The following is a 12,999-nucleotide window of genomic DNA, read 5'->3' on the forward strand; positions in this document are numbered from 1 at the left end:
GTTCAGTGTTCACTTTGATAACTGCCCAGTATATTTTTTTAACAAGTGTCATTAAAAAAAGAGAGGGAAGAAGTAGGATACCCAAATAGTGGACTTGTTACCTACATTGGTACTCGCTGCTGCAGTGTAGTGCACCTACTGTGCCCTTATTATGAATTATTATGTTTATATTTATACACTACCCTGTTCCATGTGCTTAAAATTATTAAGAAGCCTAGGGAGAAAAAGTTTTGATTTCTGCATGAAGAGTTACTGTTTGCTTAAGAGCAAATTTTGTATTTCAGCGCCGGCTTGGAGATGCCGCGAAGAAAGCAATCAGCAAGCTGCAAGTCAGGACGATCAGGAAAGGTGACAAGGTAATTTTTCAAAATGCTTGTTACTATATGAAACTTTGTGCCGAGGATTCCTTCAGGCCTCTGGGACAATGAGGCAGAGCAGAAATGCCAATTGCTTATTTAGCTACTGTGTCCTTCAGGTGGGGGAGGAGTGCTGGTAAGTGAGTTACGGATGGAATAAAGTGGGCAGAGAGAGTGATTCAGTTAAAGATGCAGAAAATCCTGAAAGTTAAAACATCTTAAATAAATCTGCATGCTTCCCAGTACAAGTTTCCAACTGGAAACATGTCAGAAAACCTGACTTGCTGGTTTTGAAATGCATTACTGGATTTGCAGTCTTCTTCAGTGACTGTTTTACTTTGTCATGTAGGCTCTTAAATGAAGAGATTAGCTAACAAAATAAAAAAATGAATATGATGAATATTCTCTTTCCTGTAGGAGACTGAGCCAGACTTTGATAACTGTGCTGTTTGTATCGAAGGCTACAAGCCCAATGATGTTGTCAGGATATTGCCTTGCAGGTAAATTGAAGGTGCTTTTAGCTCTAATAATCTCTACTTCAGGACAGTCTCTGCTCTCAGTTTCACGCTGATGAGATTACCTGAGAACTTGGGGAGGGAAGGGTGAGTTTATTATTTTGGCCTGTTTAAAATCTCTTGGTAAAGATATCTGAAATGCCTCTTTATTCAATGTGAAGTGAAACTAGTGTTGATGGTGGTGAGACCCTGAGGGTTTAGTATGGTAGTCAGAAATTTTGTCTGACCTGGTCCTACAACAAAGTCTTCAGTGGGATTTTTAAACTAAAGTTTTGATTCATCTGTTTTCCTCACTGTTTTTTTTTAATCAGCCCAGAATAAATGCCTTAGGAGAATTTACCTCTGACTTGAAGGTGACCCCTGGCCACAGCAGCCTGGGATAGAGCAGGCTCCTGCTCCCAATAGAGCTACTTCTTTCGCTGTCCTGGGCTTGAGAAAAGGATGACTTTTGTCAAAAAGGATCCCCAGCCATAGAAAGAGATGCACTGAGTAAAACATGCCTCATGAGAAGATGCCCTGTGCAGCAAGTCCACCCACAGTGATGTGACACAGGAGTGCAGCCTCTTGCCATCTCTAACAGCTGTATTCATCTTTGTGCTGTTGTATTGTCATTTGTGAATTGTTACCTAATGGAGGATTTCTCTGAGGAAATCAATTTCTTAGGAAATTTCCTAGGATCAGTTGCCCCTAGGAGAGGAACAGCAAGTGTTTGATTTCCCTAGAAATACCAATCTGAACTGCTGCACATACAGAGCAGAGATTTTATTTTTTTTTCAATAGAACTTCTTTCTTCTCCTGTGTAATACTCACTGGCTTGAGAAACCAAAATACTTGATTATTTTCCAGCTATGTTGTACCCTAGTAGATATTTGAATGTTACAAGCTGTCCATTTCTGTTAGTTCATGTGACTCATTAAATCTGTTTACTGCCATCACTAAATGGCTAACACAAAGCAACAGATTAATCATAAATTAATCATAAATTTGACCTACTGTAAATCTCCCACAAATTGCATGTGAACTCTTTTTTTTTTTTTTTCTACAAGCAGACACAAACACATCACTTCATGAAGCAGAAATACAGAAAAATGAGAAATTACCAGAAAATGTGGACCTTGGTTTGGCATCAAGCCTGTTTGCACAGAAGCAGAATAAAGCTTGGAAAATTTGCATGACAGAGACAGGCAGTGTTTGGAAGTAGATCTACAACAGCTTAAATATATGTTTAAGCTTTAGCTTTCACTTGTGTCTCACCTCATAATTCAGTGAGCCTTTCTCATCCACGGCGTTGGGTCAAGCACAGTGAATAGGAAACACAGAGTTAACAGGTGGTATTTAGTTCTTGGCTGACTTGAAAGGTCGCCCAGAAAATGACTCATGCTAAAAGGGTAGGAGTAGCAGAACTGTCTTGTAAAATACCCACAGACCGAGCCTCAGCAGTCTGGAATTATAAAAACCCAAAGATCTTTCTCAAGTAGCTATTTCACCAACCCTGGCTGTCCTGCTACGCAAACTGCGAGGGGAGTGTTTTACATACTCACATGGGTTTGAATTTCTGAAACATGAAATGGTACTCATGATTCTTTCTGCTGTTTTCAGTCTCATCTCTTCATCTAAAACAAAAAAGAAAGTGGATTAATTTCTGTTTCTGTGAAGTGAGTAGGAGTGTGTTATATCTTGATAAAGACCTACAGACTGTAGTTTTCCCACTCTGGCATCCTCAGTTAAGCCATGTGCAGTTTCTAACATGGGAACCTCATTAAGCCGCCAGTATAGCAGTAGATGAGCTCAGGAGTCAAATAGATACATGTTTACTAGGATTTGGCTGTTTTCCCAAATGTCCTCTCTTTTCTGCTGGCTCTGGGATAGCTGTTTTTATGTACCCCACTCTGGAAAGCTCAGAGGAGAATTCCAAATGAACTTGTGCTTCTTCCTCTCTGTCTTCATCAGGCAGTTCCCACAACTGACTGTATTAATAAATTTCAGTCTACAGAGTGTATTAAATAAATAAGGAATGACACTTGGTAAAAGTAAAAAGCGTTGACTTGCAGCCGGTTTTATATTTAATGGTAGCAAACATCTCTGAAGTTTGAGGGCATTGACACAAGATCAAATGAAACCAAGTTCGTCATTCCCAGAGTGACATCTCTTGTCACAGCCCTACTTCATTCTGCTTGTCTTCCATCTCCAGCTTCAAAACACCATTGTCTTTTCTGCTCTAGCTTTGGAGAAGGTACTGGTGCTGCTGCTCCCGGTGTGCCCTTAACTAAACTTTTACTAACTTTACTAAACTACAGAGAGGCAAGACATTTCTTTCAACCTTATCTCTGCTGAGTGCCTCATAAGTTCTTTTTTTTGCCATTTCATTTCTTTCTCCAATAAACACATTCTCTTACTTTGTTCCACCTCATTCTTTTCCCCTGAACCTTCACTCTATGAACAACTGTGAGTTCAGAGAGTTTTCACTCCTGCTTTTTCTTTTTATTAGCTTCCTATGAAAATTATTTCATCACACACATTCTTCCCTTTGATTCCTCCTCTCACCCTCAATGTCATCTTCTTGTGTCCTCCTCAGAAGTAAATGATACTGTACAGGCACCCCCTAAAATCTCAAACCTTCTTGTTGGACACTACAGTGCTACAGTCTCTCACAAAAATTCTTAATCCTTTACTTCAGCCCTATGTCTAATCCAGGCAACTGATGCTCTTACTTAGGGTTATCAGGGATGTGCCTCTCTTTTTGCATAGGTGAGACTAGGAATGGAAGGTGGGAGAAGAACAGTTTCCCTTAATCTTGAAAAAAAGCCTCTCAAAATTGTTGGCAAGCTGAAAGCTTTACAATAGTTGTAGTACAGTCACATTTTTATTATTATTATAATTTTGGCTGAGTGCGACATGGTTTTTTTCCTTGTATGATTAAAATTGCAGCTTTAAAGAAAACAAGTACGTTACAAACAAAAGCAATCTCTAGTTAAAAAATGTGAAGTGCTATTTAGATAATAGTAAATGGAATGCTCTGGGACTCTGAGGTTCTTTTGCTTTGTGTTTTGTGAGCTTTGCACAGCCACGTGCAGTCACAGGAGAGTGCGGGAGGGATCTCAGGAGGCCACCACCTCTGGAACAGCACAGGGGCACTGGCACGCATGTGTCGTTTTTGGCAGCTTTTTCCAACACAATCTGCAGTCTCCCAGGATGAAGACTGCAAATTCCCCTGATAATTTATTGCAGTGCTTCGTTACCTTGACTGTGGCAAAGCCTTTCTTATTGTGTAACCTGGATCTCGCTTGCTGCAGTTTAAACAACACCATTGTGCCTCTTATCCCTGGGAGAGGTGGAGAACAGTTGTTTCCTTCCCCTTATGAAAACCTTTTTTTATGAGGTTGTGACATCTCGCCTTCCTCTCTGTCAACTAATCAGTTGCAGTTCTTTTGAGAAACTTTCCAACCCATCCAAATCAACATGGTTTTGCAATGAATGTGGTTGCACACAACAGGGAAAAAAACCTGTATTTTTTTTTTCTAGCTTTGACTTTGATTGTGAAAGCCATGTCCTGAGCCTGAGCTTGAAACACCTCTTACTGTCTCCCTGTATGGGTCATTACTTCTGAAATCATCCATGATGGCTCTATCCTCTCCTTCAATTTAAAATTTGCATCATTCAGAACTGCAAAGGGAGTTTGTTGCAGTTGATCTTTTTACATCTTTGTCTTACCATGTGACAGTGAAATACTGCAGTTGCTCTCTCATCTTACTTTGTGCTGACCCTTCTTTTGCGTGAATTTGGAACATGAAACAATTGGCAATTTGTTGAATGCCATAAGCATGTACACAGTGCTATACCTAATAAACTTTCAAATCCAGATCTGCAAAGCCTGCCACCTTGCTTCCTGCACAAATGTTTACATGTTCAAAACAGATATTATAAGAGCTCATTGTATAATGCAGTACAAAAATTTTAAAAGGCAAATCTTTATCTGATTTTCAGTACCATTCCATTATTCTGTGTATTTATGTCAAATAATCAAGTTCCTTCTGTAGTGTATATTAAATCTGAAATTAATGGAGTCATAATACATTGTGCTAAATTAGTATTGAGAAGTGGAAAGTGACAGGATCTGTCATGTATTTAAATTACTTGGCATTGTTAGGATTTATTTTAGAATATTGTTTTTGAACCCAACTTTAGGAACACTGAATTTCAGATTTTAAGGTCTTTAAGGCATGAAAGTGTTCCAAGCTTTTGATGATGAGGAAACATCATGAAATTCTCTAATATGAATCCCAGTTTGACTGAGGCTTTCAAAGCTGGAGATTGAAAACAAAAGGGGATTTTCTGGTCTATGGTAAAATGTCTTGGTGGAAACTATGTATTTTTTATTCAAAACAGATTTTGGAAATCTGTTTTGTTTTCTGAGAGATTAATAAATATCTCCGGTTTTGTAAATGGACAGATTATTTTGGCACAAACGTGTTTGCCAATAAGCATATTTGTTTATGAATTTGATTATATAATTAAAGAAAACCAATCGCTGACAAGAATTTCATCGTTATTTCATGTAGCTGAAAGGCAAGACATAGACTTTCAGTATCCTCCATGAATTAACAAACTCAAGAAAATCTGTTCGTTAGAATTTTAAATGTAAAATTACACATGCCTAAGAACTGTATCTTTATGCTTTCACCAATTCAGAATGCTTGTCTGATGATGTGCTGAATATGCCCCTCCTAAGATAGAAGGAAGGAAGGAAATGTTAAGCAGGACAGAGACCAAAATCTGGTTCATTTGTTGTTATCCATTAGGTCAGGTCGTCTTTGAAAGGCCAGCTGTGAACTTTAGTAGCCTTAGTAAAGTAGTGGCTCAAACTTTAAATATCACAATGCTTCATTTGATTAATCACGTTGACATGCAGGATCAAATGAGGTTTGATACCCCAGCCAACTGATATAATTAGACTAGATCAAACTTCCAAGAACGTTTGCTCTTTCCCATAGTTGTATGAAGTGATACAAAGCACAGGAATGCAATAATTTGCCGTGTGGTGACACAGTACGTCTGCTGACCCATTCAGCTGAATAAGTAGCTGTTAAATATCTAGAGTTACTTTGGTACGTTAAGTGACTCTGGCGCTCTCAGAGATTGCATTTCCTCATAGAGGCTGGTATGGGCCATGCTCCAGGCAGAGCCTTGGGATCATACAGATATTTAGGTGTTTCAAGTCCAACAACAGACCCAGCACTGCCAAGCCCGCCACTAAGGCAAGTCCCCAAATGCCACATCCACACGTCTTTTAAGTGCTTTCAGATACCACTTCCCTGGGCAGCATGTTCCAATGCCTGACCACCCTTTGGGTGAAGAAATGTTTCATAGTATTCCAAGTAACAGAATATGCTCTCAAGAGAGAGTACAGTCAGTCAGGTACACGCACTAAAGATCTCTACAGTCTTTATCAGTTTGCATCAGGCAAAGCTAAACAAGAAACTTTCAGTTCCTCCACCTGATTAATGTCTAGGAAAAGTGCTGCCCAGCAGCTGTGGAGCTCAGGTAGTTGCTTAGTGGTCGCTTCAGACTCAGAACAGGATTAGCAACAATTCCTTCAGGGAATTGTGTAGGAGCTCTCTCTGATGGGCAGCTTCTAAAGAGCAGGGAAGTCAGAGAGAATATTTTAAAAAGCATTGTACTGGTTTTTCTGTTTAAATGAAAGGTATATATTTTTTTTTCTAATTCATTTTATTTCTTTATGCCTCTATCCCGAAAAATGCTAGACCCTCAATGGCTTCACATTTAAATTATGTGTAATCAGGTTTGTATGTAGAACCATTAAGAAAAACTAACATGATTTTTACCTTTACCAGCAAGCAGCTTTTGTTTACTGACAGCCTTTAACATTTAAAGAATATGGGGTTTGCTAATGCATTTTGTATATTTTCCCTAAGTCTCTAATTATGTAGATCTTCTATTCCAAACACACTGAAATGTGCACATCTATTTGAGTTGCTGCAGGAATCATTTTAGCCTTGTGTGCATAGGACCTAGTTTTGCAGTCCTTGCAGAGGTCACAAACTGCACGAGTTGAAATACTCTCACTTAACTGAATTCAGTATCATCTGGTACTAAGTGGTAAATTGTGCTGTGGTGCATTTGAACTAAGATATCCTGGTTTTCTTTGCAGGCATCTTTTCCACAAGTCCTGTGTTGACCCCTGGCTGCTAGACCATCGTACCTGCCCCATGTGTAAAATGAATATTCTAAAAGCTCTAGGGATTCCGGTAAGCACTTTGCACAGCAGCCCATTGGGGCAGAAGGGAAACACCAGCCACCTGGGTATATCCCTAGCCTTTGCCTGTCTGTTCCCATCTTACTCTTTTTGCCATGTTATTGAATAATTAATTGATTTATAAAGGGAAGTACAATTGGAAATGTCTGACTCTACCTCTCTCCTGCACCCCACTTGTATTAGCAAGGAAGACTGTGTGTATGAGGGTTGGTTGGGTGTTGTGATGTGCATGTCTTGTTGCCTGCTTGGTGGAGCAGAAGATTGTTCACTGGTGTTATGGTGGTTTTATAGAATCTTTCACATAGCTTTCAGAACTGGATTTATTTTTTTAATCATGCGCTCGGTTCAAATATGAAAGCAGGAAGTCTGGAAATAAAATTTTCTCTGCTATACTTGTCAAGGACAACTGATTGCTTGTTCTGGGGAAGGAAGTCCTTTTCTGTCAGGTTTCTCCTAAAGTCTATCTGGAGCAAGATCTGCATTCCTAACTCCAGTTAAGGGCCATTTCTCCCAGTTACTAAGCATGTGGTGGAGCACATGACATACAAGAAATTGTTAAGCTCTTCATTATTTGGAACATTCAAATGTGATTAGAAACTGCCAAAGTAATTGATCTTTCTAAGTCACATCTTTGCATTCAGATAGTGTTTGTCCAGTCTGCCATACAGTTTCCCAACTGGAACTATCGCAAAGCTCAGGGGCTTCACCAGGAAGGAGTGAGTCACTCTCCCCCACTATGCAAGGCTTGTGAAGTTCAATAATGAAACACCTCCAGCTGATGCATTAACAGGTGCTGTAAATACCCCGCCCCGAGCTTCAGTCAGTGATGCACCAGTTCACATTTGAAAGAGCTATATAAAGTAAAACAGCTCACGTGAACGTTCTGGGGAGCTGGTATAGCCAGTCCCAGAGAACTCCGTTTCATGGAGACTAGGAAGCAGGTTGCAGGCAGATATGTTAATAAACCTAATATAATCCAAACAAAAAACATGCAAAGGGGAAAAAGAAGCAGGGCATTGTAGCTAGGGTAACACATCGAAACGCAACTGTTAAAATCAGCATTTGAGATGAAAAACCAGAATGAAGGCTATCTCTGTCATTCAGCATCTCTGCACCTCGACTTAAATACGGAAATATTTCCCCAGGTTCCATGTCTTAGCTCACAGGCCTGCCACGAGCAGTTACACAGGGTTCTGACACCTCTTCTCCCTGCCTGTATTGTTCCATGGCTTCCTTGTGCATCTGACAGCACCATACCATTTTTGCTCTCACACTGGCCCATTCAGATTTTTGTCCAAGCACTTCATTAACTTGCTCTTTATCCAGCTTCATAATCAGGAGATACAGACAAACCAGACCAATGCTTTCTGGAGAGCTGCAGTGAGATATTAAAGGCGTCCCAGAAAGTTTAGTGCTGTTAGAATTTACATCCAGAACACAGTTCTCACTGGCTTCACTGGCTGCTGCTGAAGGCTAAGCATGTCCACAGGCTGTTTGAGGCTGGGCACAGCTAGTGGAACAAAAAACATGCCCAGAGGCCATTTGTAGAAGTTTTGGTTTACATGGCTGGATTTCACTGCATATGAACAGCTCTGTAGTGGCAGGTGTAGAAGTACCTAATTGCCAGGAACAATTGAAGCACCATTCACTTTCCACAGCCATTGTTTCCCTTGTAGCTCCCTGTCTTCTCTGTACTGCACAGCAGAATGGGCATCCATCCTGCTCTCCTCACTGAGAGCTTTCTGCATGGAGCTTCTGTGGAAATAATTGTACTGGGCATGTAATTAAAGATGCTGCTGTAACCTACATGAACAACTGGTTCAAGTTAAGATTTCCGAATCAGCTTTAGTGTTGGTCTGTCTTAACACTAAAAATAAAGCACTTGGATGTTAATGTTCCGCTAGCAAAGTTTTTTTAGGGGATTTTATTGTATGAATTTCTGTAAAAATTTCCTTCAGGTTGTTCTAAGACAAGCTGAAAACAGCCCTCTCTTGGAGGAGGCATACTGGCATACATGGATCATTGGATAGGTTCATGAAGGGAGAGCCTTATCCCTCAAAGTGACTTACAGTAAGAGCTGCTGTCCGTGGGAAATTGGAGTAGATGGTAGCCTTTGTGTCAGGTCTCCTCTGGCTGACAGCAAAGGAAGTGGAGGTCTAAGAGCATCTGGTAGCTTGACAGTTAAAAATTCCTATACTGGTATCAGTTGCTCCTCTTCCTCTCTTTTTTCTACCTTCTCTTTCTAAAATACACCTCAGCTCATGCTTATCGCTTTCCTACCTTATGCTCTCTCCTGCTTCTCCTCTGCATAACCCCTCCTGCCCAACCTGTGTCCTTTTGATCTCCTGCTCAGCTCACAGGACCTGTTTTCCATCTGCATAGAAATCATGTTGTCCTCACCCTTCTCACTGCCCAACACCAGCTGAGGGCAGCCTAGGGTGGACATCATTTCCTAAGGTGTGCTTTCTGGTGCTCCCATGAGCCAAAAAAGCCACCAGCACACATGAACTGGTGTTTTTAGAGACTCATCACTTAGCCAATTGTCCATAGGCTGCTGTGGGAAAAGATGTTGCCCTAAAAGAACCTGTAAAGTTCTAGGGCTTCTCAGTGAGAGGTGGCAAACATTTCTGTAGAGTGGATGAAGCAAAATGTCATTCCTTAGCCACATTCTTGGGTCTTGCTGAGCCCTCTTAGCTGAAATTTCCACACACAAAAGAAGGAAAAAGCCTTAGGCAGGCATCAGCCTCTGATGGAAATGAGGAAATCTTACCATGACAGGCTATGGGGTTTTTTTCCTGCCACATGCATGTTTGTCCTATGATTGTTATTAAAGACCTGGCTTGCGTGTCTGTGGATATATTGTGCTTCATTTAGCTGGAAGACTTGGGATTTTCCAGGAAAGGATTGGTTAAACCCCGAATATCTAAATGTTTCAATTCAATTCACAAGTAAACTCTGCATTTACTTTGTAATAGAGACTTCAAATATTATCTACCCTAAGCTCAGATTTCCCAGGCAGCCATGAGGCACCAAAACTCCTGCACTCATTTTCACAGTAGCTGGGCACCCCAACACCTCCACTTTTCTCCGCGGCACTCTGTAGCTCCATAGGATTATTAACTTACTACCTACCAGCAAATGGTTGGCCTGACCTTTTCCACTGTCTTTTTGCTGGCAAATCCAGCTCAGACTACACCTGCAATATTTGAAATGGATTACCAGTTGGAAGTGTCTTTCACTTTCAAAGAATTACATTGCTATTGGGACAATCATATCACATAAAATATTTTCCCTCTGCTTCTCTCCCTTTTCTGCAAACATCTGCTGGATATGCAGTCACATGCATTTTTGGCAGCGGATTGTATGACTTGAAGCTATTCACTAAGAGCCTTAGCCAAGCCCTCAGAAGTCAGTACAAAGCCTTCCCTTGACTTTAGTGGAATTGTGCTCTGAAAGCACTTACATGCAGGGCACGAGTGAAACCAATATAATTAAATGTAGCAAATGTATCTGGGTCACTCTGGCAGCCAAAGAAATAATGGTTTGGTGTTTTTTTCTGATCAATAATATTTTTTAAAAAATTTTATTACATAATAATAATTATGTAAGATATTATTATATCTATTATATCAATATAATTGTTATTATTATTATTATGTTTCATATAATTAGTTTTATAGCATGCTGCTTAGTTTGGGGCATTTTTTCCAACTAAAAAATTATTCAGGAGTAAAGGGATTAATAATATCAAGCAATACTATTTTTGCATCTTTAATGTTTGGTTTGGCTTTCAATTATAATCCCCCTCTTTAAAAGGTTTAAAAGTTTGTGATAAAACCCCATTCTAGGAATAACTGGAATCAGAACAAAGGATAGACAACTGATCCCCTGAAAAATTGAAATAGTTTTTACTATAGGAGAAAAATAGACCTTTTGTTTTTAATATATGCTGCCATCAAATGTAAATTAAATTAAAAATGAAATTATGAAAAAATTGTTTTATAATAGCTAAGAGTGAGGGAAAGGGTGATAGATCTAAGGGATAATTTTGGATCCCTGTCCTACAGATAAGTGATTGGTACTTCACTTGGAAAAGTACAAATTCAATGAGTTTCCTCATGCTATAGTTGAATGTTCCTTTTTTATCCCAATTCTGAGGCATTCTTGCTGCTTGTGGATTAGACTGGAGCCAGACAACAACAATTCTAGTTTTCATTCCAAACTTCAGTTTGTGGATACAAGACTACTCAAATTGCCTGTCTTTTTCATTAGGAACATTTGTGAAAAAAATATTTAAGAGGTGACAACAATCAGACAGGAAATGTGTGAAAAAAGAGAAAACGTGCTAAGTTCCTGAGTCTGAAAAAAAAAAAAAGGAGTAAACATATGGTAACCTTCTGTGCTTGAATTCAAGGGGATTTCTCTTGTGTTTAAAGTTAAATCTCTCTTTAAGCCTTTGCTGTATCATATTTTGCTTGGTGCCTCCTGTTGGAGATAGGCAGGTAGTGAGATTTTCTGAAGTGTCTTGGCATGTGAGACAACTAAGCATAGAATAAAAATCAGATCCACCAGAGTACACCTCCTCTGACAATGGCCATCTGGATGTTGGGTTTCCAGTCTAGCAGCTTGAGCCCTGTCTCTGGTTAGTGCTGAGCAGAGGGAAGGCAGAGGGAGCAATTCATACCTAGGGGTAGGGGATGAATCACACAGCAAAAATGTCTCAAACCACTGAAGTTAGAGGAAACCTAAGTGGCTGATCCAGACTAGCTGTCTGGTTCCTGGAGAATAAAGATAAATGGAAACAAATCAATATTTCCTAACTTAACAAGGTGTCCACATATTGCAGCTCAGTCTTGCTATGTCTCTCTGTCACTGGTCTTGCTTCACATAGCAAGAAAGGCTGTGAATCGAATAATGCTCTTCAGTTTCCCGTTATAGTGTGTTTGTTTCTTTCCTCATAATTGTATTTTGTAGCAAATACAGTATTAGCAAAGGAAATGATCTTTTGATGTTTAGAAACTTGTCTTATAAACAGCTTTAGCTTCTAGTTTTGTACCACACGCATAGATGCACCCACAGGCAGGTCCCTTGAATTCTTATTCCTGTAAGCTCAGATATTGGCTCTGTAAAATGTATATTTCAGGAAAGGATAATCATTCCCCTTCAGCTCCTGCCTGTTTACATTTGTGATCTGATTGAGCAATATCCCTATGTTGAGCAGATCATACCAATAAGTGAGTTATTTTTTTTAATGTGCACATTCCCAAACTCTCTTAGAAGTATAAATAAGAATGTTTAGCAATTGTAGGTGATACAGTTTAATACTCAATGTTTCCATGGCATACTTTGGGTCTATCTTCCAACAGACTGTATTAAGTTTTAAGTACATGAAGGCAAACTCTGTGTGTTTATTCATTATATGTTGCCATTTTCAATACTGAAATCTGAAGAAGAAGAAAGAAGTAAATGTAATGTTTTTAGCAGATAGGAGCTCCATTTTTTTCCTTTTTTTTCCCATTAGCCAAATGCAGATTGCATGGATGATATACCTCCAGACTTGGAAGCATCCATAGGAGGACCACCAACCAACCAGATCACGGGAGCCAGCGACATAACCGTGAATGAGAGCTCAGTGGCCCTGGATCCCCCAGCCCAGACTGTGGGAGTGCTACAAGTCATCCAAGACGTAGACTCCTTTCCCCAGGCTGGCGAGGGTAACTTCACAACAAGCAGTAAGTTCCAATTTCTGGCAGGATTTGCCCTGAAATAAATGTCTAGAAATCCCAACCACAAATCCATCTCTAGTGCATGGCCTTTGAGGGCTTTTCTCTGGAGCAATGGCTTTTTTTTAAGG

General features: G+C 39.8%; 1 protein-coding gene across 1 annotated transcript in view; it reads left to right on the forward strand.

Moving 5' to 3' along the window:
* RNF150 (ring finger protein 150) overlaps nt 1-12,999 on the forward strand; it is a gene marked incomplete at its 5' end in the record, with an annotated part of 117,807 nt that overhangs the window by 80,203 nt on the left and 24,605 nt on the right. Inside the window, 4 exons of the mRNA XM_008632448.2 lie at nt 285-356; nt 774-856; nt 7,041-7,137; nt 12,667-12,877. Of these exons, the coding sequence (XP_008630670.1) occupies nt 285-356; nt 774-856; nt 7,041-7,137; nt 12,667-12,877 (463 nt within the window). The remainder of the gene's footprint in view (nt 1-284; nt 357-773; nt 857-7,040; nt 7,138-12,666; nt 12,878-12,999) is intronic.

The sequence above is a fragment of the Corvus brachyrhynchos genome, unplaced genomic scaffold, assembly GCF_000691975.1.
Source record: "Corvus brachyrhynchos isolate BGI_N302 unplaced genomic scaffold, ASM69197v1 scaffold444, whole genome shotgun sequence".
NCBI lineage: Eukaryota > Metazoa > Chordata > Aves > Passeriformes > Corvidae > Corvus > Corvus brachyrhynchos.